This window comes from Enhydra lutris, unplaced genomic scaffold, assembly GCF_002288905.1.
Source record: "Enhydra lutris kenyoni isolate GAN:26980312 unplaced genomic scaffold, ASM228890v2 scaffoldscaffold21, whole genome shotgun sequence".
Lineage (NCBI taxonomy): Eukaryota > Metazoa > Chordata > Mammalia > Carnivora > Mustelidae > Enhydra > Enhydra lutris.
In genome coordinates, this window is record NW_019154105.1 from 1,813,624 (window position 1) to 1,841,077 (window position 27,454).

General features: G+C 47.8%; 1 protein-coding gene across 3 annotated transcripts; it reads left to right on the forward strand.

Annotated features, from left to right (window-relative positions):
• On the forward strand, positions 1–26,827 carry LOC111149164 (RasGEF domain family member 1B). Of its 3 annotated transcripts, XM_022506107.1 has the most exons (14): positions 1–1,752; positions 3,452–3,574; positions 4,145–4,282; positions 4,599–4,601; positions 9,903–10,115; positions 10,748–10,822; positions 12,173–12,268; positions 12,389–12,491; positions 14,370–14,449; positions 15,741–15,836; positions 20,734–20,829; positions 21,184–21,307; positions 22,666–22,738; positions 25,516–26,827. In XM_022506107.1, the coding sequence occupies exons 1-14, from the start codon at positions 1,270–1,272 to the stop codon at positions 25,538–25,540; spliced, it is 1,728 nt and encodes a 575-aa protein (XP_022361815.1). In that variant the 5' UTR covers positions 1–1,269; the 3' UTR covers positions 25,541–26,827. The 3 variants fall into 3 exon arrangements, with proteins under 3 accessions (XP_022361815.1, XP_022361814.1, XP_022361816.1); XM_022506106.1 differs by lacking the exon at positions 4,599–4,601; XM_022506108.1 differs by lacking the exons at positions 3,452–3,574; positions 4,599–4,601.
• The last annotated feature ends 627 nt before the right edge of the window (positions 26,828–27,454 follow it).

Below are 27,454 nucleotides of genomic sequence, written 5' to 3' on the forward strand. Positions count from 1 at the left end.
GGCAATCTGAAGAGGACAGAAACACACTTTGTCCACTGTCTTATAAAATGTTGACATTGAGTTCTCTATTTAACAATGACTTCAGCTAAGCTCAGAGCATTTGTGTTAATGCTTATGTCCTGTAGCTCCTGATCCTTTGGCTGTTATGACCATGTCCTGCCTCAGCGAGAGACATGGCAATGATGACGCACGTAGTGACAGATCTCCCAGAGTGATTCTCAGTAATCAATTTCTTCCCATTGGTGGCTGTTTTTTCCCTCCAGCATTCTCCCATGGCATTGGTTTGTGGTTGGGATAGAGTACAAAAGGCTGAAGCTTTTCTTCTGTTTCTTTTTCTTGATGCTTCCTTCCCTAAATGCTGTTTTCATCTGCCAGGTTGTCCTAATAGTAGATTTTTTCCCCAACACTCCACCCCTTGGCCACCCTTGCCAAGGCGCGCGCATGTGTTATGATGCCATGGTCCCCGTTGGCTGGAGCTGGAGCAGATGCCCTTGGAGTGTAGGATGTGCCTTCCCAGACAGGGCTCCACACCTCTCCCATTCAGATGTAAATATCCTTGGCATCTTGAAAAGAAGGATTAGCCCAGGTTGTGTCCTCCTGCGGCCTTCACAAACCCTGTCCCTCTGGGTCCAAAGCTAGGGCTGGCTTCCCGCATTGTTTGCCTTCTGAAACCCTCAGTCTGTCGGCTCCTGAATGCCTCCATTGTCCAGACATGCTGCCTGAAACCGACAGTCTATTCTCGGTCCCGAGCTCTGTCCCTAGAAATCCAAGTCACAACTTAATAGCCTCTGGCCTCTACTGAGCCCCTCTAAGAAGGGCTTTGTGAGTTGCAAAGCATATGAATGGTGAGGACTGGCACCAGGCTTCCTGTCCCCCAAATCAGGAGCCTCTCGGCCCACGTGTTTGCTGAGAACGGAGGCTTTACAGAGCTCCCACCCCAAAAGAATTAGACACAAGTGGGTGAAAATCGGCCGTGTCAGACCTCCCAGTGGAAGCTGGAGGGTCAGCATCGAATGTCTGGATTTACGTACACGCACCTGTAAGCACACGTGCACGCTCACACACGCACACACACACGCACCTGTGCGTACGGCGCACACGCAGTACTCGAAGTCTAGGCCTCTCTTACAATTCCACTTTTTCAGCCTCTGTCCTGCTTATCCCCTGCTGGACGCAGGTCAGCCCGGCGTTGCCTGTACGTGACGCTGTGTCTTCCCTGCAGCTTCGAAGCCGCGCACGCTCTCCCCGGCCGGCGCTCGGCTCCGTGAGATGAAGCAGTGCGAAGCCCAGTTCCGTCCTCCACGGAAGGACGATCTCCGCACGCGGCGGCCGGAGGCTCGAGCCCGACGCAAGCTGGGTCCTCCGATCGAAGCACGGCCGGGCGTCGGGGGGCATGAGAGTGCGCTGGTCGGGCGGTGCGCGTGTTCCCCCGGGAGCGTCCGCGTCCCGACGGCGCGGCTGTTGGTCCGGACGCAGCCGTGTTCAAAGTTCCGGCCCCCGCGTCGCCGCGAGGGCGCCGGGCTTCCCGCCGGCGTTACTGACGCTGCGTCTCTCCCTTTAAACCCGCTGCAGGGAAGCATGCCTCAGACGCCCCCCTTCTCGGCCCTGTTCGACGGCAGCGGTTACAACCGGAACCCGCCCCCGGCGGACGCGGGCTGCGCCGGCCTGTGCTACCACGACAACAACCTCCTGTCGGGGTCTCTGGAGGCGCTCGTCCAGCACTTGGTGCCCCGCGTGGACTACTACCCCGACGTAGGTACCGTCCTCGGAAGCGTGTCCCCGCTGGTCTTTGCGGGACGTTACGACGTGGGCGGCAGGGACCCCAGATACTCCTGAATCGTATCCGGGCTGCTAAGAATTTTTCAAATCAGAAAATGCCTATTGATGATTGAGTGTTTTGAGATCCGGTGGAGCCGCATGTGATTCACATTTTGATTATTGTCTGCGTATCCGTTTCTTCTCGGGGCTGGTACCACACTGTAGGTGGCCAGATGCCATCCAAGTGCGGTACCGGTGGGTTGCATTCGTGTATATGCCTTGTCCTTGCGTAGAAACGCCGGAAGACAGTGCATACTCCTAGGATGCGTAAATGCTTGTTTTCTTTCCAAGACCATCTCCATACTGAGGAAAGTGAAGTCGGACAGGAAGACTTCCTAGAAAGGGGAACAACAGGCATATTCAAGATGCGGTTCATATGTTTTACTCTGATAGCCAGCCTTTACATGCGTAATACTTTCTAGTCTAGAGAAGTCGCTTACATTTTCTCACTCTCCACGGCAATTCCAAGAGGCCAGAGCGGAGAGCACTGAAATTCAGAATGCCGAGCGAGCCGCACACGGTCTCAGCCAGCATCAGCATCAAACCTCGGTCTCTGTTTCTGGGCAACTGCTGTTTTTCTCCCCGTTTTCACTGGTGCCAGACTTGCCCTTGTTACTGAACAGCAGCTGGTAGTTGATAAGGAGGTCATGAAACCATCTAGACACAGAGTCACATGTTTTTATAAATATAATGATGACCTTGGTGCATGAAGGATAGTTTGTGCTTGCCGCCTAGTTCACCATAGTGTTTCTCCCTGAGTTATCTCTCTGTGCGATTTGTTACATAGCGTTGTGAAATATGTTGCCACACAGGGAACACTTGTGATCAGAAGGAAAAGGAATCCCTTGTTCAGCCCTGTAAGTGTTTATGAGCTAGTAAAGGCGCCTAAGGGGGGAGGCGGGGGTAAAAAATACAAAAAAAAAAAAAACCCAAAACCACAAAACAAAATGAAAAACAGCCCTGGATTTTTCTTTTCACTGGGAGTCTGAAACTGTTATAGCAAATAAACCCTACTTCATTCCTGGCTTCTTGGGAGACAATGTAGTTAAGAAAAAGTGTACAGTGTGATACTGTGTTTTATCAAGTCGCTTAGCCTCCGAGGGAGTAAGCAGATTACCTGAAAGCCCGCCTCTGAATGTTCTAGCACCAGCGGACGGACTCTGCTGGGTGCCCACCAGACACACTGGAGAATCCTCGAGCTGTTGTGGGCTGGGTGTTTTTTTGGTTTCCATTGAGTTACCATAATATCTGGATCCAGAACAAGATTCTGTAGGGGTTATCTGTTTAAGTCAGATCTGTGTCTCTGGGCTGAATTTCATTCTCCTTAGCGAGAGTGAGTGATGTGCCCTGGTGTCCTGGTGCCCAGAGGGAGGGACGTGAAAGTGTGCTTTGAATAATTTCAGTAGATAAACTTAGCTTGTGCTTCTGTTATTTTTAGTGTGGTTGAAGGAAAGAGGTACATCAGAAGGCAAAGGAAAAGTCCGTCTTAGGGTGTTTTACTACGAAGCATTATTTTTTGAAACTGCAGTGTGTTAACTTTGATTGAGAGAACTTAATAAGATGTGTAAACTATGGGGGAGATATTAGTCTCAGAGAGAACGTAACCACGATGATTTTTTTCCTCTCGCCGCAGAGAACGTACATATTCACCTTCCTACTCAGCTCTCGGCTGTTCATGCATCCCTATGAGTTAATGGCCAAAGTTTGCCACTTATGTGTTGAGCACCAGAGACTAAGTGATCCCAACAGCGACAAGGTAATGATATGCCTTGAACTTTACTATTCTCTGTTAGGCTTGGTAACTCTGTCGCTTAGATTTTGTGAAGCTGCCTGCCTTCCCCTGGGCTGAAGGGCATAAATGGTGTCACGGCTGTGCAAAGGCAATGGGGAATGGCATAAAGAACACTGTGGAGGCTTGGACACCGGAATTTAATGTTCCTTTTCATCTAAGATCTTTATTTCTCTAACGTTCTTGGTCCTATTGAATCACTTCAGTATATACTTCAGATGTTACTACCCAAGAGAAAAGCCAGCACAGTGTGTGTGCCGGTCATTATGGTCAGTATGGTAGAATTTTTAAAAAATAAACCATCATGTCCTTCTTGTGAAACAAACCAGCCCCTGCAGTGTAAGTTCAAGGCCGTGGAAGAGCCCTACATCCTGCCTGAAGTTGGTGCCACTTGGCATTGACTTGGGGGAGGGGGACTAGACTTCTTCAAGCCCAGAGACTTTACAGGAGACGTTTACCAGTGACTCTGTTCAGTTACAGACGTGACGCCATCCGTGGTGATAGAGATCACTGAACGAGATGTGCTCTTTCTTCCAGAACCAGATAAGAAAAATTGCACCCAAAATCCTTCAGCTCCTGACGGAATGGACGGAAACGTTTCCTTATGATTTTCGGGATGAAAGAATGATGAGAAACTTGAAGGATCTGGCTCACCGGATAGCCAGCGGCGAGGAGGTTGGTGTCCTGAGTTTTAGCGAAAGCACTTGAATTTCCAGGCCGAGCCTTGGTGGGAACTGGTGCTGAATTGTGTATCACGATCTCCACATCTTCCTTTCTGTGTTGCCTTTGGACAAGTCTTCGACATAGCCTCGTGGCCCGTTTGGTGTGTGGAATGGGGAGGATTACACAATCCCACTTGGAAGGGTTATCATCTGGAATTTTATGTGATTAATCTGGGGGTGCGCTCGTGTCCATTCATGCGTAGGGTTCACGTTGCAAGGGTGTTTTAATTTTACTTGTACTTTTCTTCCTTCTGAAAGGTTTGACACAGCAAGTCACATAGCATGTACGATAATACATATCATATTAGTAGATGTAAACACAGATAGAACATAAATAACACGGTAACGTATTAGCAGGTGATAAGTTGTGTGTTGATACATCAGAAATAGACACTTTGTAACCACGGAAGGGAGAAAACACAGGGTCTGGAAGCGACTAGCAGGACAGGACTGCTGCAGTTTCGGCCTCAACTTCGGGTAAAAGAGAAACACAGTTGGTTATGGGATTTTCACCATCAGGAAAGAAAGCCTACTAGTTCTTTGGGGCATTAAATTAAATGAAATTTTAAGAACTTTCTTATGGAGAACTTTATCCAGGGGGCACAGAATGAGATCAGGGAGACTGTTCCGTGTAGGTTTTATAACAAATGCTCCTTGATAAAAAACCGAGGCTGTGTGATTCCTGTGTCATTAGCAAAGGTCATTCTTCTGGAGAGGAGAAGACAAAGAGGAAAAGATCCAAGTCTCCTGGTGGCCGGAAGTTGGTTCAAGGCTAGTACCTAGGGCAGGTGGAGAAAAGTGAGTCTCTTGGATACTGTCGTAAATACCACTTCCCCGCACCAAGCCTTTGACAAGCGCTGACTGGCTGTTACATTGAGCAGGGCGATCCTCCCTGAAGGAGGCCTGCAGGCCCGGTATTTTCTGCTGAGGCTTGTTGGGCAAGGGCGTCTTTGTAGCTTCTGTGCAGCCAGAGAGCTCCTGGGGGCAGAGCCCTTGGGCGCAGATACAGCCCTTCCACGCAGGGAAAGACGGACAGAGCGTTTGGCCGCTGGAGAGATGTCTTGTTTTGTTCGTCTTGAAACGCGTTTTCCCTCCAGAGTGACCTTCCTCGAGAACGCACTCCCTCGGTGCCGCGCCGCGAGGATCGGTAACAAGATGCCCTCTCTGTTGTGTCTGCTTCTGGTGGATCTATTTTAAGACCATTCCCCCCACCTTAAAAAATTATTTCAGATTTTCAGTTGACAGACTTGACTCACCCGCAGTTATGTCCTCATGAGAGTGGATTTAACCCTTCTGCTGCTCCCGTGTGACGTTGTTCTGAACCCTGGTGATCAAGACGGCTGTGATTTACCCGTAAGGCTGAGTGAGTGGGTTCCTGAGTCGTTTTGCAAGTTATGACTGTTAAAATTATTTTGCTGGTTTGCCTGGGATGGGTTCCAGCCAGGTATGAATTGGTGGGTCCGCCACGCACAGAGGCAGAAGTTCAGTGCCACAGGGTGGTTTTCTGGCCGATCTTACTCAGCCTGGGTCTGTCGGGCTGCTTGGCTCCATCAGTCCTGGTTCAGTGAACGCGGGCTAGGACGGGATGCTCAAAAGATTCGTGGCATCGTAAGGACTTTTTCTTGTATGAAGTCCGAGTCTGGAGTCAGTCGGCACCACTTGTAGTGAAGTTGTACTTTAGGTACCTAACTTGATAGATCAGTCAACTGACCTTCCCCCATGGCCTTTTTTAAAAGGTAGGAATGGTCACTTGATCCTTTCCAAAGGAACACCTGAAGAATCTTTTACAGATAAAAAGTTGGCGTTCTGAAAGTGTCTGATGGGTGGCCTTTGGTTTGTCGTGTGGTGGTGGTCAATGAGGGAGATCACTTATATCTGTGTCAGTCTGATTGGATCCTGTCTGGTTTTTTGGGTCAGGCTCAAGCCCCTCGAGTGCTGGGAGGAAGTCAGAGGGCCCCAGGGCCTTCGAACCGGCTTCTTGTGAACACTCCTCTGTTAATAGCAAATCCTTGATAAACCTTGAGATTGTCAGATGGTTTTGAGTGAGAAAAGAGGAAACGAGAAGGTAAGCCAGGTGGAACCAAGGAATGGATCAACCCAGGGCTTGAGCAGCCACGCGTCCCCTGCCTTGATCAGGTTGGGTTTTACAGGGAGAGGCCGTTCCTTTGGCCCCTTCAGTCCTGTTTTCGGAATCGGCCGCTGTTGGCATCTGGTCAATCTGAATGGGCTTCGGCAAGTTCCCCAGATTCCTTGTCTTCTCTGTTCCTGCAAGTCGAGGAGGCATCTGTGCTGTGTTAATGCCCAGGTCAGCTCTAAGATCGTGTGATGGATGCTTTCCTCAGAGAGACACCTTCCCTCACCACCCCAAGCACTGTCCCCCTGCAACACCCTCATTGTTGGCTTTCACCACCGTTTTCTTCAGAGCACCCTGTGGCTAGGAATTACTTGCTTTTTTTTTTTAACTATTTGTTCTCCACCTCCTCCCCCCTCCCCTCCACCAACTCCTGGTGCCCGCTCTGTTCATCGTAGCATCCCTAACTCCTAGCTCAGTGCCCGGCATTGCGTAGGTACTCAGTAGCCTGCGCATGAATGAAGGAGCGAACTATGCAGTTTCTGGAAGAGGAAAACACATACTTCCCTCCGCAGGAAGGAGCGTGGGCTTGGCTGGAGACTTGTTGCTTCTCGCCCGAGACTTTAGGGATTTTTTTGGCAGTCAGTGACTCCAGGTGCGCCCTGTGTATGATTTTGTCTGGTTCTGCTGAATCTGCTGGGACAGTTCTGCATAATTTGGCTTAATATGTTTCCCCCTGGGGATTTGCCCCAAATGAAGTGGTTTATTAGGACTTGCCCACAAGAAACATGAAATGGAGCTAATGACTGAATTATGTGACAAGTGACTGTAGTGGGGAGAATGCAGTTTTCTCTTCCTTAAGGGGCTGGTCTTTCTTCTATCTTTATTTGCCGGGTAATTACTGTCACCGGCATTGGAAGTTATAAACAAGAATAAGTGCATATTTAGCAGTTCATGACTCGGTAAGGAAGCGCGCCTAACAACACAAAGCTTGGAATGGACTCAAATGGCAGCAGGAAGCTTAAAAGAGGTCATACATGCGTGCGCTCTTTCTCTGTGTGTCTCTTTGTCTCTCTCTCTCTCTCTCACACACACACACACACACACACACACACTAGTTCTTCATTATTTGAATGGCTTTACCCTATACCCTCTTGTGTATGTTCCCCCTACAGCTAGTTGCTTTTTGCTCACTAGCTGAATCCTTGACCATACATCCCTCAACCACTTCCCTTAAAAAAGTATGCTTTAAAGTGTAGAATAAGAGACTGTGGACTCTGAGAAACAAACTGAGGGTTTTGGAGGGGAGGACGGTGGGGGTTGGGAGGGCCTGGTGGTGGGTACTAAGGAGGGCACGGATTGCATGGAGCACTGGGTGTGGTGCATAAACAATGAATTTTGGAACACTGAAAAGAAATTAAGTTAAATAAATAAATAAGAATAAAGCTAGGTAATAATCTAAAAAAAAAAAAAAAGAATCTTTCACCAGATATGCCAGTAGAGCATAGATCTTGATACTTTGCTACATACCAGCATCACCCGGGAATGTTAGGTATGACATTTGGGACAGGGACTGAAGAAACCATTTCAAGTTCACAGATGTTTAATGTAACTCAAAATGATGAGAGCAGAAGAGCGAGGGAGACGGGGACAAGGGATTTATTTTATTTTGTTTTATTTTTATTTATTGTTGTTACTGAGGTCTAATTAGCATCTAATAGTCTATTGGTGTCAGACGTACGACTTAATGACTTGATATTTGCATATATTGTAAAGTGATCGCAGTAAGTCTTACTAACATCCATCACTACACAGTTACAGAGTTTTTTCCCTTGTGATGAGAACTTTAAGGCCCATTGTTTTAGCAAGTGTCAAGGATGCAATACAGTATTATTAACTATAGTTCCTGTAATCACGTCCCCAGGACTTACTTATTTTGTAATTAGAAGTTTTTATCTTTTGCCCCTCCCCTGTCCCCGACCTCACCCCACCATGAGGGATTTAATTAGCCCTTAATTCAGTCTCGAGCTCCTTCAAATTCCAAAGAAAAAGACATTTTTCTTTGAGGGACAAGCATATTACCAAATAGATAACATCTTCTAAATTGGTAACGTTAATGCTGGGTGGAAGATAGGTTTTTTGAAGGTTCAACTTTTTAAACCCTGAGGTATTTCATTAATGATTTAGGGTGGTCTGTGAATAACAGAGGGAAAAAAAGATGTGATCTAACGGGCCAGTTTAAAGAACTGAGTAGAATATACTCCAGACAAGTAGAGACAAAGAAAAGAAAAAGAAGCCTGGGTAAGCTGCTTTTGCCTTGACTAAGTAAGAATCGGTCATTTCCAGAAGTGTTTGGGATTTTCCTTAAGTATGCAGGTATCTGTCCATCTGAGTTTCTGTAATTTGCTCTGGTGCACCGGGTTGCCTCTGTGACGTGATAGGGCTCTTGTACTTGTAGGTAAGATGCCATTCAGTTTTCAAACAGTTAATCTCAGAAAGTAATAGTGGGTAACAACTTTTAAAAAGGGTCTGACTAAGCAGAGGAGCATAACCATAGGCCTTTCCACGTCTCAGTTCAGAGGGACAGCCCTCCTCGGAGGTGTTGACCTCAGGACCGGGTTAGCGTGGGGGCCTTTCTCCCCTCACACCTATAGGGATGGTGGTTTGCTTGGGAGTCTGGGGCGAGACAAGACAGAAGAGAATGCTGTAGCTTCTGTCGTGATAACAGGCCCCTGCGGATGGATTAATTGTGAAGTTATTTCTTTGACTTAACGAATGCTCTGAAAAGTCAAGAGACTGACATAGTCTCGAAGACGTGAGTTGCTTTGGAAACCGATTGGTCTTAAGGGTTGTGGCTGTCGCGCAGCGCAGGGGAGCCTGGCTGGTCGCGAACGTTCGCACTGACTCACGAGTGCAAGAGAAATGGACGTGAGTCCTGTGCAGGTCAGGTGCCAGCAATGAACAGCCGCTGCCTCCTGGTGCCAGCCGCGTCCTCTGTGCAAGTCCAGAGAGGGGTGTGGGCAGGGGCGGGGGGAAGGGGTGATAGTGGTATTTTCTGTCCAGCTGGCATCGCTTATAGACGACCGAGACCGGGCACGAGAGGCACAGGGAGATCAAGAAGGTGACCTGGCGGAGAAGCCTTAGGAAGAGGCTGCTCCAAGCGGAGATCAGAGTGCTTTAGCCTGCGAGGGGTGAAGCGGGGCATTCCTGTGCCGGCCCAGGGAGCACTTAGTTCTGTGCAGTAGCTCATCAAAGTGTCACTGTGGGGTTTTCCTGGCTCAGCCTGAATCGTCCTCTCAGAGCAGCCTGAGCAAAGAGCTCACTTTCCAGGTCCGAAAAGGCCCCTTCTGGGCGACGTGTCCCTCTCGGACTCTAGGAGCTGGGCTCGGTCGTCCTGTAACTGCGCGCGGCTTCTCCAGCGCCCGGGAACACAGGCCTGAGTTTGCCTGCGGGGGAAGGTCCACACGCAGAGTGAGCGTAATCCTGCGCTTCTCCCCGGCAGACATATAGGAAGAACGTCCAGCAGATGATTCAGGGTCTGATCCGCAAACTGGCCACGCTCAGCCAGTATGAGGAAGTCCTGGCGAAAATCAGCTCCACGTCCACGGATCGGCTCACGGTTCTCAAGACCAAGCCACAGTCCATTCAGAGGGACATCATTACCGTCTGCAGTGACCCTTACACTCTGGCTCAGCAGCTGACTCACATCGAGCTGGTAAGGTCCTTGTCACCGTTTGCTGTGGCAATGCACACATTGTCAGCGGTCACATCCCGGGAGACTCTGTTAGCATGACCCAAATGGGAAGTGCTATGGGCAGTAGCTGGGATATGTTTTGCTTAGACCTTGAACATGAATGTTTTTGACATTCAGGGAATTCACTTTTTTTTTTTTTTTAAGATTTATTTATTATTTGAGAGTGAGAGCACAGAGGGAGAGGGAGAAGTAGATTCCCCGCTGAGCAGGGAGCCTGACGTGGGGCTCGATCCCAGGATGCTGGGATCACGACCCGAGCTGAAGGCAGATGCTTAACCGACTGAGCCACCCAGGCACCCTGGGGAATTCACTTAAACACTAGCAAGCAAGACTGAAGGGCAGATTGACTGACCTCCCTCATCTTCACCCTCCATTTCCATGACTTGCCCAGCCTTTCACTATGTCGTGTGGCACTGACTTCGGCAGAAAGTTGCCTCTGCTCAGAAATCGAAGACGATGACAGTATTTAGGGTTAAAGGCTCATTTTAGAAGCTGCATAAAAAGCGGAGGCCGTGCCAGAAGTCAACAGGAGTTAACAGTCCATTTCTTCTCATTTTCTTTACTAACGTTGATCTGCTGGTTTGGTGTTTTAGGAAAGGCTCAATTATATTGGGCCAGAAGAATTTGTTCAGGCGTTTGTACAGAAGGACCCTTTGGACAATGACAAGGTAATCGGTCCTAGAGGTCAGCTCTGAAACTGGAAATGGGACTTCTTAGTCTGTGATAGTAGATGCAAGAGACAGAGACTGGAATTATTTTGTCTTAGGCTTTACAGTCAGAAGGTGTTTTTTTCATTAGCCACGTCTGATTCATTGCGCTTTTCTTAAGCCTGGTCTTCAAGCACCGTCACCGTATTCTTACCCTATCACAAACCCTAGCCTCTTCTTCCTCCTTATTGGGAAATTAAATAAGCAAGTAGACACAGGATTTGCGGTGGTGAAGGTCGGAGATAAAGGCGTAATGGTTTTAGCAGATTAAGTCAGAAAAAATACCAGAGAATGCTCCGCTCGTGACTCAGCAATTAGAGGGGCAGGAAAGACAGGACACACATGCAGTGAGCCGAGTAAGGTCTCCGCTGCTTTGCTGCTGGTTTCAAGGTCAATCTCTTGTGACAGGCTCGTTCCCCAAGTGAGCCACATGTGAAGCAGGTAGCACGCATGGATGTAAGATCGGTGAACACACATAAGAAATGGTTCCCCAGTGGCCCCCAGAAGCATCTCGAGTTGTTAGGCAAAGACTGGATTGTCCACTAGTGAAAACTCCCTTTGGAACTTAGGGGTAACAGCTGTTTTCCGGCCTTAGAATAGCTTCCCTCAGTACAGGAAGCAAGGATTCGGCTTTGCAGTAGGAGGCTAGTGGACTTTTTTTTGTTTGTTAGATTTTTTTGGAAGGAAGGAAAGAGGGGTGTAATTACCCTGTTCAGGCTTGGCCTTGAGCACCAAGATGAGGGGAACTCCTTTCGCTTTTGAATAAGGCGCCGTTCACCCTCCTAAGGACTGGGACGGCCCAGACTATCATTTACCTAGCTTGGAAGATGTTTCGTTTCTTGCTACATGATGCTCCGAAATGTTGACCTAGACTGCATTTTAAGAGAAAATATCCTAGTCCCTGCTCTCAGCCTCTCCTCGCCATGTCGCTAGCAGCTGGCATTCCCGTGCCACTCATCAGTCCGGGTTGCTTTGGAACACAGCCAAAACCCCTTTGAGTTGTGCTTCGGAAGACAGTTCCCACCGAGAGTGACTTAGTTTCTGGGGAGGGAAGGGCCCCATTTTGAACACTTTAGAGTACGTCTCTGGCTAAATCTTACGGATTTCACTGGACCGTAGGAAGAGACTGGTATTTCTGTGAAGGGGGTCCAGAATGTTAGTGATTTTCTCTTTTCTCTTCCCCATCCCCTTGTCTTGGAAGGCTGTCTCGCTCCATAAACTGGACTAAAGGCCCATGTCTGACAGGGACGAGAGCCCAGTCCACTCTTTATTCTTGGTCTCCAACTCATCTGCTCGCTTTGCTCTCCACAGAGCTGCTACAGTGAACGGAAGAAAACCCGAAACCTGGAGGCGTACGTGCAGTGGTTCAACCGGGTCAGCTACCTGGTTGCCACCGAGATCTGCACGGTGAGAAAACGAGTTTTCCCTTTCTCCTCGCTGTCCCTTTATTCTTTTCATATTTATTTTACATTTATTGGGTCCACGTGTTGGATCACTGCCCTCCTTTTTTCCCCTGTCTCTGTACAGCCTGTAAAGAAGAAGCACCGGGCAAGGATGATCGAGTATTTCATCGACGTAGCTCGGGAGTGTTTCAACATCGGCAACTTCAATTCCCTGATGGCCATAATCTGTGAGTGTTTTCTGGAAGGCACGGGTCCTTCACTTGTGAGGTCCTGGGAAGGGTGTCCACTAAAATGCACACGTAGTACAGTTTCATTAATGAAAACTCTACTTTTGGGCCACCTGGGTGGCTCAGTGGGTTAAAGCCTCTGCCTTCGGCTCAGGTCATGATCTCAGGGACCTGGGATCGAGTCCCGCATCGGGCTCTCTGCTCAGCGGGGAGCCTGCTTCCTCCTCTCTCTCTCTCTGCCTGCCTCTCTGCCTACTTGCGATCTCTGTCTGTCAAATAAATAAATAAAATCTTTAAAAAAAAAAAAAAAACAACTCTACTTTTGAATTCCGAGTTGTTCTAGAATGTTCCGAATGCTTTAAATATCAGCATCGTACAAGTGCGCACACTCTGTTTGACGTGTGTGACTTCGCGGAGTACAGCCAGTCAGCTTGTCCTCCTCTAAGTATTTACCGGTAGAAGCTCATGAGGGAGAGATTCATCTAAAAGGAGGATTTAGAAAGTGTTCGGGCAGCTTGTGTGTCAAGCATGATAAAATGTGTGATCTGAGACTGCGCTGTATGATGTTAGCAGCATGGACCGGAGGGTGGCCCGAGAAACGGGATCTTGTGACCATCCGTGCTCCTAGGACACCTGCAACCCCGTATTACCCTGGTGGACGAACTTCGCTCCTTCTTTGTAACATGGGGATCTTAACATCAGTGACCATGTTTCTTTTCATTCATCCTGTAAACATAGTGCCTGGGTCATGCCACAATTATTGATAGTGACTCTTTCATTTGAAAATACCCTATTTATAGGATAAATCATATGTTTATCCTATACATTTTAGGTAGTCAATAAATAGTTGAATATTTACTGGACCCTCTAGAGTCAGAGTCAGTTTGGAGTTAGAGAATCTACCGGATGTGATTCAGTGCTTTTGATCCCAATAACTCCCCCCTCACCAGTTCTGAATTCCGTTTTCTTTTCAACATGATTTTTCCTTGTTTTCTCGCTAAAAATACCACATTTTGGCTTTTTATCTGGTTTACTTCTTGAAAATAGTGAGCAGAAAGACCATGTAAATCAGGGACCTGAAAGTCCACAGTCTAGGTGGTAGAAGTTCACTTAATTTTCTCCCTTATACCACTAAGAAAATGTCAAGACACACCATGTCGTGGGAGAAAGTATCTGTAATACATGACAGCTGAAAAAGAACTTGCATCCAGACTCTATAAAGGACCCTGTGAATCAATAGGGACACAAATAACCTAGTGAAAAACAGGGCAGATACTTAGATATGTCACAAAAGTTTGCTTCTGTATGCTTATTGTTATATTATAGATAATAGTATATAAAAATGTGCTCCGTATAATTAGTCATCAGAGAAATACAAATTAAAATCACAGTGTAAAACCATTTCACACGTTGAAATGACTGAAATTAAAAGGACTGGGTGAGGGGGCGCCTGGGTGGCTCAGTGGGTTAAGCCTCTGCCTTCGGCTCAGATCATGGTCTCAGGGTACTGGGATCGAGCCCCGCGTCAGGCTCTCTGCTCAGTGGGGAGCCTGCTCCCCCCCCCCTTTCTCTTTGCCTGCCTCTCTGCCTGCTTGTGATCTCTCTCTCTTTGTGTCAAATAAATAAATAAAATCTTAAAAAAAAAAAAAAGGACTGGGTGAACCAGATATTGGTGAAGATGAGGAGAAAGAGGAAGTCCGTGTGTTACTGGTGGGGTATGAGATGTATTTCTACTGTGGAAAAACTGGTGGCAGTTTTTTTAATCAAGTTAACTTGCACTTAGTAATGAACACTTTTTTGGGGCATAATTTCGAATGACTTCTCTTACTTGTCTGTTTCAACTTTTTCTCCCGTCTCCACTCCATTCCGCGTGGGAAGCTGGCATGAACATGAGCCCGGTGTCTCGACTGAAAAAAACATGGGCTAAAGTGAAGACTGCAAAGTTTGATGTTCTTGAGGTACGTGGAGCTGGGGCCTTGCTGTTAACATTTTACAGCCAGAAAGTGAGATTCTTCTGTGTGAGCTTTGCCCTTGATCAGGGTGTCCTACAGGGAAGAAAGCCCGTCTCTCCTTACAGACACAGGGAAGGGAAGGGAAGGGCGTTAGAACTGGCAGAGGTGAGGGGAGATCGGGTTGTAGCCCGGCCCTTTCATAGACAGAGGGTCCACCTTGGGGCGGACCGACTGAAGAAATAGCGACTTGTCAGCTACATCCTGTTGTTTGCCAGGATGGAGTCTGGATCCTGAGCCACTGGGAGTTCTGCCTCAGGGCCGGCTGACGTCCTGTATTTGCAGTGTCCCAGGGGAAGAGTTCCCATCCCTATGGAAACACTCACTTGCCATCTTTCAGCATGGTTAGCTGACCTGCGCAAAGGCTCTGCAGGGTAATTCGGAGGATAGTAAGAGTTGTCCATAAAGGCATTTGTGTTTGGATCATACTAACGTCGTTATCACCTTGGCATGTTGGTGCTTTGAATCAGTGGTCTTTGGAGATAATAAAAAAATGCCCTTTCCTAAGTTTTCTCCAAATTGGGAAGCAGCACTGACGTATTGCATTATTACGCCTTTATTCATATTGTCTAATGTCTTCTCCTCTGGTAAGACAGTATGCTTCGGGTACCCGTGAGTGATTTGTTACCACATGCAAAGAACACGTTCACAACAAAGGGTCACTAGGCACGGCCAACCGGCAACTGGTCCGTTAACATTTGAGTGAAATCTGGAAATGGTTTCCTATGCTGCTTCTGATTCTCTGTTATCAGTTTTAAGTCGAGTCTCCAAGGTGAACCTGGAAAGAACTTGGTCTAGGTTTGACCTTGTTGAAGCCGACTTCAGCTTACGTAAATGAATCAAACCTCAGCAAAGAAAACGTGTGTTCTGATGGGTTTTACGCCTGCATGTGTATGAGGGGGTCATTCCTATCTTTAATGAGTTGTCTCACCTATTGCAGTTTTTTAAAAAGATCTATTTATTTATTTTAGAGAGAAAGAGATAATAGGGGTGGGGAGGAGGGAAAGGGAGAGAGAAACACAAGCAGATTCCACGCGGAGCTTGGAGCCCTGAGCAGGCTGGATCTCACGACTCTGACGTCAGGGCCTGAGCTGGAACCAAGAGTGGGCGCTTAACCCACGACGTTCCCTGGGCCCCCCTCACATATTGCAATGTGTTATGTAGGGTTCAAAGTACAGTCTTGCCAACTTTGTGCTGGTGGGAAGTAAAGGATTAATACTCTTCTCTCTTTTGCGGACAGCATCAGATGGACCCTTCCAGTAATTTCTACAACTACCGAACCGCTCTTCGTGGGGCAGCACAAAGGTCTTTAACGGCTCACAGCAGCCGAGAGAAGGTACGTGCCTACAGGAGTTGTATTCCCGCCAGTTACCACGTGTGGCATGCGAATGCACCATGGGACTCCTGCCCCAAGCTTCAGATCCAGGAGAGAAGTCGAGAGGCTACGGAAGGGTTTGTGCCGTGCCATGTGGAGAAGGGGAATGCTAGAGGAAGGTACCATGTTAGTGTCCCTTATAAACGGACAGGACTGCGTTGCTACTGCATTATTTAAATGATCGTTTTGTTCTATGTCTTAGTTGTTTTTCAAGCAGTAAATGAGGTCATGTGTTAAGGTGACGGCTAACATTAGAGTAATTTGATTTAATGGAAAACAGACGTTTCAGCTCGGCACAAGGTAGCTGATGGAGTATAACCTTTCTTCCTACAAGAATAAACTTAGTCCCGTGGCTAAGTCATTTATTTGCAGGAAGGAGGTTGGTTGCTGTAGCGTTAGGCTGTTACGAGGTGGGTATGTGGGTGGCAGAGGAAGTGCAGGGGTGATGTCTGAGAGACGAATGGTCCGTGCTCTGTCTGCTCGCCCCTTAAACAGTTTCATACAGTCCTGGCTCTGTCATACGCTTGACTCTGCGGGTCCTTTCTCAGCCCATGTTAGTGTCCTATTTCTTACGTGAAAAGGAACAGTCCTTTTGACGTTTAGAGATCGTGTCATTTGTGAAGTCAATACCTGCTTACGGTAAACGGGCTGACGAGGTTGTTTGATGAAGTATGTTTCGCTTAGATTCTGTCCATCTTTTAAGTCAAACTGTATCATCAACAAATTTTAGGAATGAGGGTGGAAAACACTGCAGGGCATCTCAGTGCCTTCTGCAAGAAAGCTCCAGCCTCAGTGATCTGGAACAAAAACAAATCACAAGAAGAAACACCTTTTGGAAAGGTTGAACTGCTTCTCCACAAAGTCCAGAGTATCAGTCCTGATAACATTTGACAGATGCTGGGAGCCCAATAGTTAAATTTTTTGAAGAGACAAGGTCAGAGAGGAGACGAAGCAGGAAAAACGGTCTCAATTTATCCGGACAGAGTGTACCAGCTGTTAGGTTTTACTTGCTCAAGTCTCAGCAGTCCTGTGACAAGACTGAGAAAAAGTCTAATCAGAAGCTGCTTCGGCTTCAGGAGATCAGCACATGGGGGGCCACATCCTCTCATCCCCCCTCCCCAGTAGGGTGCAAGGCTGTCTCTGCGGGACCCTCCAGGAGAGCCAGGAAGCTAACGACCCCTACCTCCAGCAGGGCACCCCAGCCAAAGTCACTCTGAAGTCCCACCCCCGAGAAAGACTAGACTTCTGGGACCCCAACAGCTTTTTTCAGAGAACAGTCCAAAGTATTTACTCTTAATCATATAATAAACTCTGTCCGCTGTAGTTTTGCCGTCCTTTTAAACCAGTTCTGTGTGGGAGTATGAATTTACTCTCTCGTTCGTAAAACAAAATCACCACCATTAAAAAAAAAAAATGCCATTGCTTTTTCACAATTGGTCTCAAAGGCTATGAATGAGAACATTTCTGGGTAAAACACATCTTTTATTCAGGAGGGTTGGGGTTTATTTTTCCTTTTTTGAAGTGCGGAGAAACTCTCTTTATTCCCAAGTAATTTATAAATCTTCTAGCAACACGGTTCGGGTAATAGCATCTTTAATATTCTTTCAGATTGTAAGTTTATGTGAGCAAGGTGGCACATCTCTAGGTACCATATCCTAGAACAGATCAATTCTGTCTTCTGCACAGAGGCCCTTAAATGATCTTAAACAGCTACTTTTCCTGTGGGTACTCCTGCCTCCAGGTTTTTAGCCATTTCCCATACGATTACATGGTTTTAAATCCTTTTACCGTTCCGTCCATGTTTGTGGGAACTAGTTCCCGCTCAACAGCATGCATTTCTAGGCATGAAATCGATTGTGTCTCTAAAGCATATTTGCTAAGTCTCTGAATTAAGAATATTTTGATAGAGGGTGCCTGGCTGGTTCAGTTGCTGGAGCGTGCATAGGGCTCTCGATCTCGGGGTCGTGGGTTTGTGCCCCACATTGCGGGCAGAGATTACTTAAATAAAATTGAAAAAAAAAAGAATGTTTTGAAAGTGAATTAGAAAACATTGTTACTTGAGAAGTTCTCCCACTAAAGGCATCATTGGCAGGACCTCCAAAAACCTCCCAGAAACCAGAGCTTTTGCTCCCTCCTATTGGCAGCCCATGTATCTACCTTAGAGCCTGGGAAGCCAAAGCCCTTATAATCTCCTGATTTTTATTATGTTAGGTTTGTTGTAGGGGCTGCAGATACGAAGAGAACTGTCCGTGAGTAAATTAGAGGCTGAAGGCGTATGGGTGTAAGGAACAGAGCAGTGAAGGGAGATGACTGACATTTCTGTGTTCTTGGAAGGGAGATGCAAGCCGTTAGTTAGGGCTCAACCCGGCAGTTCCACGTTTGACATTTATCCAAAGAAAACAAGAAGATCTCCGCACCCTGTGTCTATTGCAGCATCGTTTACAATAGCCACGATATGAAAACAACCTGAGGATCCAGCGGTGGGTGAATGGATAAAGAGGTTGTGATCGCTACACACAATGGAGTAGTACTCAGCCATGAAAAAGAATGAAATCTTGCCATTTCTAACATAAATGAACCTCAAGGACATTACGCTGAGTTAAATAAGTCAGACAGATACCAGATGCTCTCTCTTCTACGTGAAGTCTGTCTCTCTCTGTATGTATAGGATCATCTTGGAGGCACCGTGAGTGTGAATATTCCGTAAGGTGTAGCCCTGTGCCTCCGCTGGAGGCACATGACAAGGGGTTCTGAGAAGTGTACGATATCTGTGTAAGACAGAATGCTCAACACCGCGTGACTCTCACAGCCCAGCGCTGAGAATAAAGAAAATTCTTGCTTAAAACTCTTATACTATGCAAGTACCACATCTTGATTATGACTGAGTCTTCATTTTCCTGTGTTGATACATCCTTGTTATCATAAAGGTGCATCAGTCATATTTTCCCCTTTCTGTGGGCCCCATTGGCTTTCAAGAGAGCTTACCTCAGGTCAGACCTGTGTTATTTAATCCTCACCACAAGTCAGTGAGGTGGTTACTGTCGTTCCCATTTTAAGGTGAGGAAACTAAGTTTCTTAGTATGTTAAGCTTGCATCAGGGGTTGGCAGACTTCTCGCATCCAGGGCCAGGTCACAAGTATTTTGGGCTCTGTGGGCCGTGTGGCTACTCCGCTGTGACGCGTAGGCATAGAAGTGGACACAGACGACACGTAGGTGTGTGAGCGAGTGTGGCTCATTTCCAGTAAGGCTGTCGGGCCACTGGAAGTTGAAATCCCTGTCATTTTCATGCTCATGAAATACTGTTTTGATATTTTCCCAGCCATTTAAAAATGTTAAATGCGTGGTCCCTGGCAGCACGGGGAGGGCCTGGGCCGGGCTGCAGGCCGCTGTGTGTAGACTCCCAGCTCGCGCTGCTGGTAAACCGTGGGGCCGCGGGAAGCCGAGGCCCAGCGGGGTCCGAAACCCAGGCTTCCCCGTCAGAGGTGGCCTTTCAATGAAGCAAGGTCCGGGGCGCGCCTTTTCATTGTTACGACGGCCGTTTAGTCCTCAAGTAACAGAGGATTAACTGGTGATCTTGGAAGGGGAAGGGGATGAGGGCATCTGGACTGAGAGACTTCTACAGACCATAGCAATGATTACAAGTGACTCAAAGACACTGTCAAAACCACAGATTCACTTTGGCTGTTCCAGCGACCAATGAAATAAAAAAATAACCAAGGCTTACTTTTTTTTTTAAATGACTTTGGGAGACATCTGAATTTACCTCTAGAAGTGAAAAGTGATACCTCATATTTTTGTGTGTGAGCCCAAATGCCTTTTTTCCAGGGATCCCATTCCTCTGGGGTGGATGTGCGCCGTGAGTCACAGGCTTAGGGGAACTTCAAACACCTGCTCTTCGGTGAACAATAGGGCCCACGGCTCGTGTCTGGAGTGTTGTGCGCGCTGTAGCACACTTAGAATCTGCAAAAGCTTGTTGGCACTTGAGAAAAGTGGAAATTACAGTATCTGAGCTTTGTTCTTTGTTCGTTATGGACTTCACAGGATTTAAGATAGTTTCTTAGAGATGATTATTTTAGGTTAATTAAATACCGCCTCATCAAATCAAAGACCCGAGGCAGGAACGTCTTACTGGAGGTTTACTGCTTTTCAAACAGCCATTAATTCTAACAGACACATTTATATTCCTCCGTGCTTGGACACATCTCACAACATGTTGTGCAAGGTTCTGCCCAGGTGATTTCCCCCGAGAACAGGTGTATGCTTGTTCTCTGCCGGAGGCCAGGTTTACCCAATAGCAAGTTCGCTGCAACCATGACCTCAAACCCTGAGCTCTCATGTTATCTTGAGCGATGTCTTCAAGAGTAAAATGTTCATCTCAAAAGAGATTCGTCTAAGAAGTGTAAGTCTAAAGGATACAGCAGGACGGATTTCTAGTGGGGCATTGGGTCACACGTCTTAAAATCTGAAGATACCTGCAGTGACAGGTTCTGCTAGTATTTTGCTCGACCTAAGGGATTGCTAAACAAGAAGCCGGAGTTCTTGTAGCTCTTCCCTTGATTCTAACTAGAACTTTTACATTTGTGATACAGCAGTGGGGAGGACTGCCAAGGCTCTGTAGGCCTCCACCCCCTAATGCCGGTTGTCTCTGTTGGGGTTTGGCTGCTATTAGCATTTGCAGCTTCAGCACAATTACGCGAGGGAGGAAAGTGCTGTCGTGGGCGGCCAGTGAAACACTGTGTCTTACTTCATTGTTGCCTCTTACGTGAGTCGCTAATGGCCGTCAGGAACCCTTGTACTGTTCCATGAGAGACTGAATACCTATTTGCCCGAGCAAACCCAAATCTTTTCTTTTCTCTAGATCGTGATACCATTCTTCAGTCTTTTAATCAAAGATATTTACTTCCTCAACGAGGGCTGTGCCAACCGCCTTCCAAATGGCCACGTCAACTTCGAGGTAAGGGGAGGCCGCGGGGTCCGAGCGCAGGGAGGGTCGGCCCCGGCACACTCCCTCCCGGCCAGGCTGCCTGAGCCGCTTCTGAAGTTCTAGAACCAAGTTTGCTCTCTGTCTGTTGTTTTGTAAGGAAATACCGCTCCTGAGAGCAGAATAAATTAGCCGCAGGGTTGTTATTAATAATTATCCGGAGGGATGTGTGTAGATGTTTACCTGTTCCGCACAGATACCTAGAGCTAGGTTGTATGAGATTAAGAAAATCATGAAGTTCAGTTGGCTCGAAGCCAGAGGGGGAAGAAACATCTGTGGAATGCTCGTGATTTTCGTGACCGCTTTTCAACTCTTCTTTTTCCTTAGAAATTTTGGGAACTGGCCAAACAAGTGAGTGAGTTCATGACGTGGAAACAGGTGGAGTGTCCGTTCGAGAGGGACCGGAAGATCCTGCAGTATCTGCTCACGGTGCCGGTCTTCAGCGAGGACGGTGAGTGGCCTTATGGGCGGAGCCGCCCATCCCCACATCCCCGCAGCCTGCCGTGGGGCGCAGCGCAGGAGCAGCAGGCCTCAGCCTGGCCCGGCACGAACACGAGGCCTGTCTTCTCCGCTCATCCGCCTGAAGAGTTTTCTGTTGCGCAGGGACCACGTGGTGTGCCCCTAGAGTATTGGCCAGGCACTCGCTGTTCCCCCACAAACAGATTGTTTCTGTGTTTAAACATTCTCTGTAATCCTAGCACTGCCGAGCTTTGGGGACACACGGGGACAGTCCTTTGAAGGACGTTTTTCCCCACCTTGTTTGAGACTTGCTTCACTGGAGAAAAAAGGTGTTCTGTTTGTGGCACATTGGTATTAAAAGTGATTTGAAAAACAAGCAAAAACAGTCACTACCTGCTGCTATTCGGAGAACTAGTGGGAATCTTGACCTGTTAAGATGGTAAGGAATTTTAGGCAGAAACAGCGATTGTCTATACTGAAAAAAAATGATGAGAAGAGAGATAAAGTTTATAAAAGACTTAGGGATTTATTCTTTTGATCTTTTATATTCTAGTATCTTGGAAATCAGTGTGTTAGTAATTTCTTGTAGCAAATCGGTGGTGTTTGTGATCATGCCTGACGTGCGTTTCGCACTAACGTTACCCATCCTAGAGGGGACTTGATCGTTCATAACCTCTACACGTGGGATTAATACCGAGCTTTTAAACCTTTGAGTGAGATTCTTTTTGATTTAAAACTAAAGAAAAAAATATTACAAGAATGAAAAACTGGCCTGGAAAATCTGGCTCTTTAGCTAAGAAAGGCTTTTTTAAAAATCAAGGCTAGCAGGAGAGGACCTCCACCCCCATAAAGAACGTGAATGTGAGCCTGTGATAGCATCGTGTGGTTCGCATTTGGAAGCTGTTTCCCCTCATAAACTTCAGTTAATTAAGTGCCTTTTTGGCCCAGAGGCCCCTTGGGTTGGCTTTTTTTTTTTTAATGTTTTTTAAAGATTTTATTTATTTGAGAGAGAGAGCATGAGAGGGGAGAGGTCAGAGGGAGAAGCAGACTCCCTGCTGAGCAGCCCGATGTGGGACTCAATCCCAGGACTCCGGGATCATGACCCGAGCTGAAGGCAGTCACTTAACCAACTGAGCCACCCAGGCGCCCCGGCCCCTTGGATTTTGTTGAGATGGTCAGTCAGGCCAAGTGATATTCTGTGTTCTCACTGAAACCAGGGTGCTTCCCAGTCGTAGATGACATGCTAAAGAGTCTTGCTTCCGGGTTCAGCTGGTGAACAGGGTGGTTGGCGGGGGTGGTGCGCAGGAGAAGGCCTCAGTGTTCACGCGCTCTTACTTTGGTTGATTGTAGCGCTCTACCTGGCTTCCTACGAGAGTGAAGGACCTGAAAATCACATAGAGAAGGACCGATGGAAGTCCTTACGGTGAGTCTGTGCTTCTCATTGCTGTGCAGCTCGACGGGCCGCATGGGACTTACTGGAGGAAAGCCACATGCTTTCTGTAGGACGTCCCTCCAGTGTGTTCCAGTCCTCTCTGCTCCTTTTCTCTTGTCACCTGAATCTTTGCGGCTGAAAATCCTCGTTGCCCTCATTCAGTTTTATGGCCTTTCACTTGTTTATGCTGTCTCGTGTGCGGTGACTCTGCTGTCGCGTGTGCGGTGACTCTGCTCTCCTTCTTTCTCGTTATTTACCACACAGTGTGAATGGTAGAAAGAGAACCGACTCGTTCCTTTCATCTAAGAGATAACAAGTTCAGACTCTGTTTCTGAAGAGTCCGAACACTAAAATTTTATTTGACCTGCGATGAAAGAGACCCAAGTACCGGTTGGTTCAGTCAGTCTGAGTGTGTCACTCTCTCGGCGACTGCATTTTGGTCCCCATTTTGGTTTGAGAGAAGGAGGAAGTTGGGACTTTATCTTTTGAAGATGTGCTTGTTTGAGCGGTGGGGAAGGGTAGAGGGAGAAGGAGAGAGAGAATTCCGAGCAGAGCACGGAGCCTGATGCAGGGCTTGATCTCAGGACACTGACCTCATGACCTGAGCAGGAATCCGGTCGGACACTCCACCGACTGAGCCTGCCAGGCAGACACCCCAGAAGCTGGGACTTTAAACACGATCCAGAAGCTGTTCAAATTAAAGAATTGTGTTAATCTACTGGCATTTTCTAGTAAATGCGTTTTCCAAAAAACCAGGTTAGGTAATAGCTTAATGTATATTTTAACCATTTGAGATATTTTAATAAGTAAAGTAGCCCAGGATATAGTAATCCCATAGTCAAAATTGCTCTATTTGTATTTCTGCTAAGAGACTCTGGGAACATGTGCTTTGTTGTACCAGGCGGACAAGCACGTTTCTCTTCTTCCCAGAGTCGTTTGGGAGTCTTTATCACACTTGATCCTGGGCCACATGTCATGAACCAGGGTGTCTCAGTTATATTGGGTTTTCTGTGATTTCATTTGGACGCAAATGAGGGATGAGGTCCGGAGACTGTGGAATCGTTATCCTTAGAGCACGTCAAGGTGATGGGTGAGCGACTGGTTTCTTTTATTTCAGACACAAACGAGAAGAAGGTGCGGCTGACACGTGGCATCAGGGGAATGTAGCAGGCTTGCGGGGCTGGTGCGCAGGTGGACTGTCACAAACTGGGGGCCTGCCAGTGACATATTCATATTAAAATTTCCTATTACTCTGTTGGGTTCACGGATATTTGGGGCACTCCTCAGTGCTGGGTGAGAACTTTAGGAATGACTGACTCCTTGTTCTCTGCCTTCCATGTTTCTTCTTCTTTTTACTTCCTTTTCTATTTTTTTTTTTAAGAGTTTGAAGTTGATATGGCCCCTGAGTAGGGCTTAGCTCTTGTGACTTCTGTAGATTTGTAAGCACTGGTAAGCCGGGAAAGTGGCCGCACTTACATGACACCTGGCGTCGGCGTTCCCTGTGAGGTCCAGACACGTTAAATAGTCCGAGCCTCCCACACGTGTCTTTTCCAGGCTTTTCTGATTGTTATTCTTTATGCTGTATTCCTCGTGGTTTGTGGTTAGTTGAAAGGGCTCATAAAGTCAGAGCATTGACAGTAAAAACCAAAGACCGAGTTACACAACCTCTTCCCATATCTACATGTACCGGACACACAATATACAGTAATAGTTAACGTTCGATTGGTTGAAATGTGAACAGAGAGGTTAGTGGATAGTTTAGAAATAGGAAGTGAAAAAGAGGGTGCCCTGTACAGGCTTAAATTCAGGGACAAATCCATGAGGCTGCCCGCAGTTGTGCGCTGCTCAAACGTGCTCAGTAGTGACACTTCTGGTAAGCGTTCTCCGAGGGGCCGCCCCAGCCCAAAGAGAGAGAACAGTGTGTGGGGAAATATGTAGACAGACACAGGGAAGATGTGTTCTTCGTACAACACAGTAGTTTCTACATGGGAATTGTTTTTAAGGAGCCTTGAAGAACAGACTTTCACTGTGCCCTTTCCACATCCTGGGTCATCTCAAGCCCCACTGCACTGCCTCCCCGCTCTGATCCGTATCTCCTCCGATGGAGAGCAAGGCAGACGTCTTCCCCGCTTCCAAGCTGACGGGGGATTTTTAGTGCCCTGCTTCTTACCCCGATGACAACGTAAGCCCCTCGAGGGCAAGCACGGGGTCTTCCATGCCTGCTGCGGTGCTGGGCCCGCGCTCCTGCCATGCCGGGGAAGGACGTCGGGTTGTGGCAGGTGTTGGCCACATTGTAGCAGCCACCAAGAGGACAAGGAAAATAGGCCGTGATTGTTTGCAAAGCTGCATGTTAAGTGGATACAAAGGCTAATTGTTCTAGGCTGATAGTACCTACGTGAAACTTGTATCACTCTAACGTAGAAGGCAATCAGGTGACTCCCCATAGACGCTTTTCCTGCTGGTGCCGGCGCCGTTCACTGAGGCTCAGCAGTGGCGATGACAGACATCCCCCTGGGGGTAGACACCTGTCTTGTCCCTGGCTGTTTAAATGCCCTCCGTGGGCACTGGAATGTGCAGATGCTTCTCTTTACGGAGTAAGGCCACCTATGATCCTACCAGTGCAGACGTGAACGTTTCTTCCTCTTTCTAACTCTGCGTAATTGAACTCGGCACCTAGGAGAGGTAGAACCGGTACCGGGCGGGACACTGTAACCCTGACCCAAATCTGCCACCGCGTCCGGTCTCTCACTGTCATCTTTGTTCTTCAGGTCCAGCCTCTTAGGCAGAGTTTGAGGAGCAGGCGCTGACTGTGGCCGCTGCTGAGCCGCGCGGACCGCCGAGGGCTGCCTCTCCCACACCCAGTTCTGCGGAGTGTCCCGTAGTCCCCGCAAGCCGGCCGGCTCCGGGCAGAGGGGACGAACGTCCCACGGCCGACGGATGACTCAGACCCTGGGAGATGGAGATGTTCACGGAAGATGCTTGAGAAAGAATCCTCTACCGACCGGCGCGGCCCATGATTCATCTTCTGGAATTTCCATGTGAATCACAGCTCTGCACCTGGACGGAGCTTTCTTCTGTGTGTGTTTGTGTTTTTTTTATTTGCTTGAACATTTGCTGCTAATGGGACTTGCCCAGCTGAGGGCTGGCTCTTAGGAAGCCCATGTTTCTTTAACTTAAGTGAAAAAGGGAGAGGAGGGAGGGGAGAAAACCTTCCCTGTGGATCTGGACTTGAGCTCCACGGCATTGCCCGGAGGGGTAAGACTGGTTCAGCACGGACTTGGACTTCGGTTCCCCTTAGTGTGTGCTGCGTTTCCAATTCCTCTCCTCCCTCTTCCTGCAACTTTGAGTGGGCTGCTGGTTAGCAAACTCCTTTTTACCCATATAAGTTATTTAATATAATGAAGCTCAACACTATGGTAGGAAAATAGCCACTAGGGAAAAGGCAGCAGACTTTGTCGTCGGACTGCTTGTGTTCTAGAAGGACTGTTTGTTTTCTCTGCCCTTCTGAGCTGTTTACAACTGACCACTGTGTTCTACAGATGTATTTTTCAGTAGTTGTTTTGTTACTTAGTTTTCCATCATGCCTATTTTTTCCCTCTTGTAAATCTAAATTATCTGACTTTAAGAGTCTTGGAAAAAACTCATGGCCTAATTACAACTTAATTTTTTTGAACAGACTGTTATTTTTCATTATGTTTGGGAGTCTGTTGGTGACTAAACATGTGAACCTGCGCCTCCCCTCCACTGCAGCAGTGAAGGAAAACAAACGGAAAACATCTTGCTGTTAACTCAAAGGTCGATCTAATTGTGAAGTAGTTCACCTTGTTAAACATCTCAATAAGCCTGTCGTTGCTCTGCAAACAGCCATCCTGTGTATTTACTCTAGGAGAAACTGTAGAGTAGTAAACCGCTAATGAAGAAAACAAAACATCATGTTCAAAAGCAGAGACGTATTTGAGAACTTAATGACACGGTTTCCCAAAACAGAGCATGTGTGTGTGCTGCACGCCTTCTCCGCAGACCGAAAATGTCGCCAAATTGTCCTTTTACAACCATCAATATATGTTACACTCCCGGCCAGGAGCTGTGGCGTCTCTCTCTTCTTTTATGGATGGGGTCGTGGGGGGCCGGGGGAGGGGGCTGTCAGAGCGATTCAGCTCAGTGACTGGCGTGAGTGTGTCTGCCCTGGAGGAAGGGGCCTGCCGGAGTAAGTGTGTGGACATTTCTCTTCTAGAAAGGGGTCGGAGCAGGTGTTGAATAACGAGCACTGGCCAGGCGCCGCGAGTGCTTAGTGTGGATCACCATCCCCCCTTTTTAGGTGTGGGAATGGGCGTATTAATAATAATAATAACAATAATCTGTCCAAGGCCACGTGGCTATTAAGAGGCCTGGAGATTGGAAGGAGGCCTTCGGATTCCAGAGGCCGGGCTTTGACCCGCGCTGCCAAGCCTTCTCCAGCTTCCATAGGACCTTTCGGACTTGTCAGCCCGGGGATCTCGCTGGGGAGCAGCTTTGGGTTCTGTAGGTCTGGGGTAGGGCGCAGAGGTTGCTAATGCACCAGTCCTGGAACCTGCTGAGAGGAGGCAGACGCCCGGCCATACCGGGCTTTCCCTGGGGAACGCCTCTCCCCGAGCTCTGTGCCCCTTTCCTTGCTGCCGAGGCAGGGGCGGTGTTTTCTCGCGACCGTCCCCACCCAGGGCAGCCCAC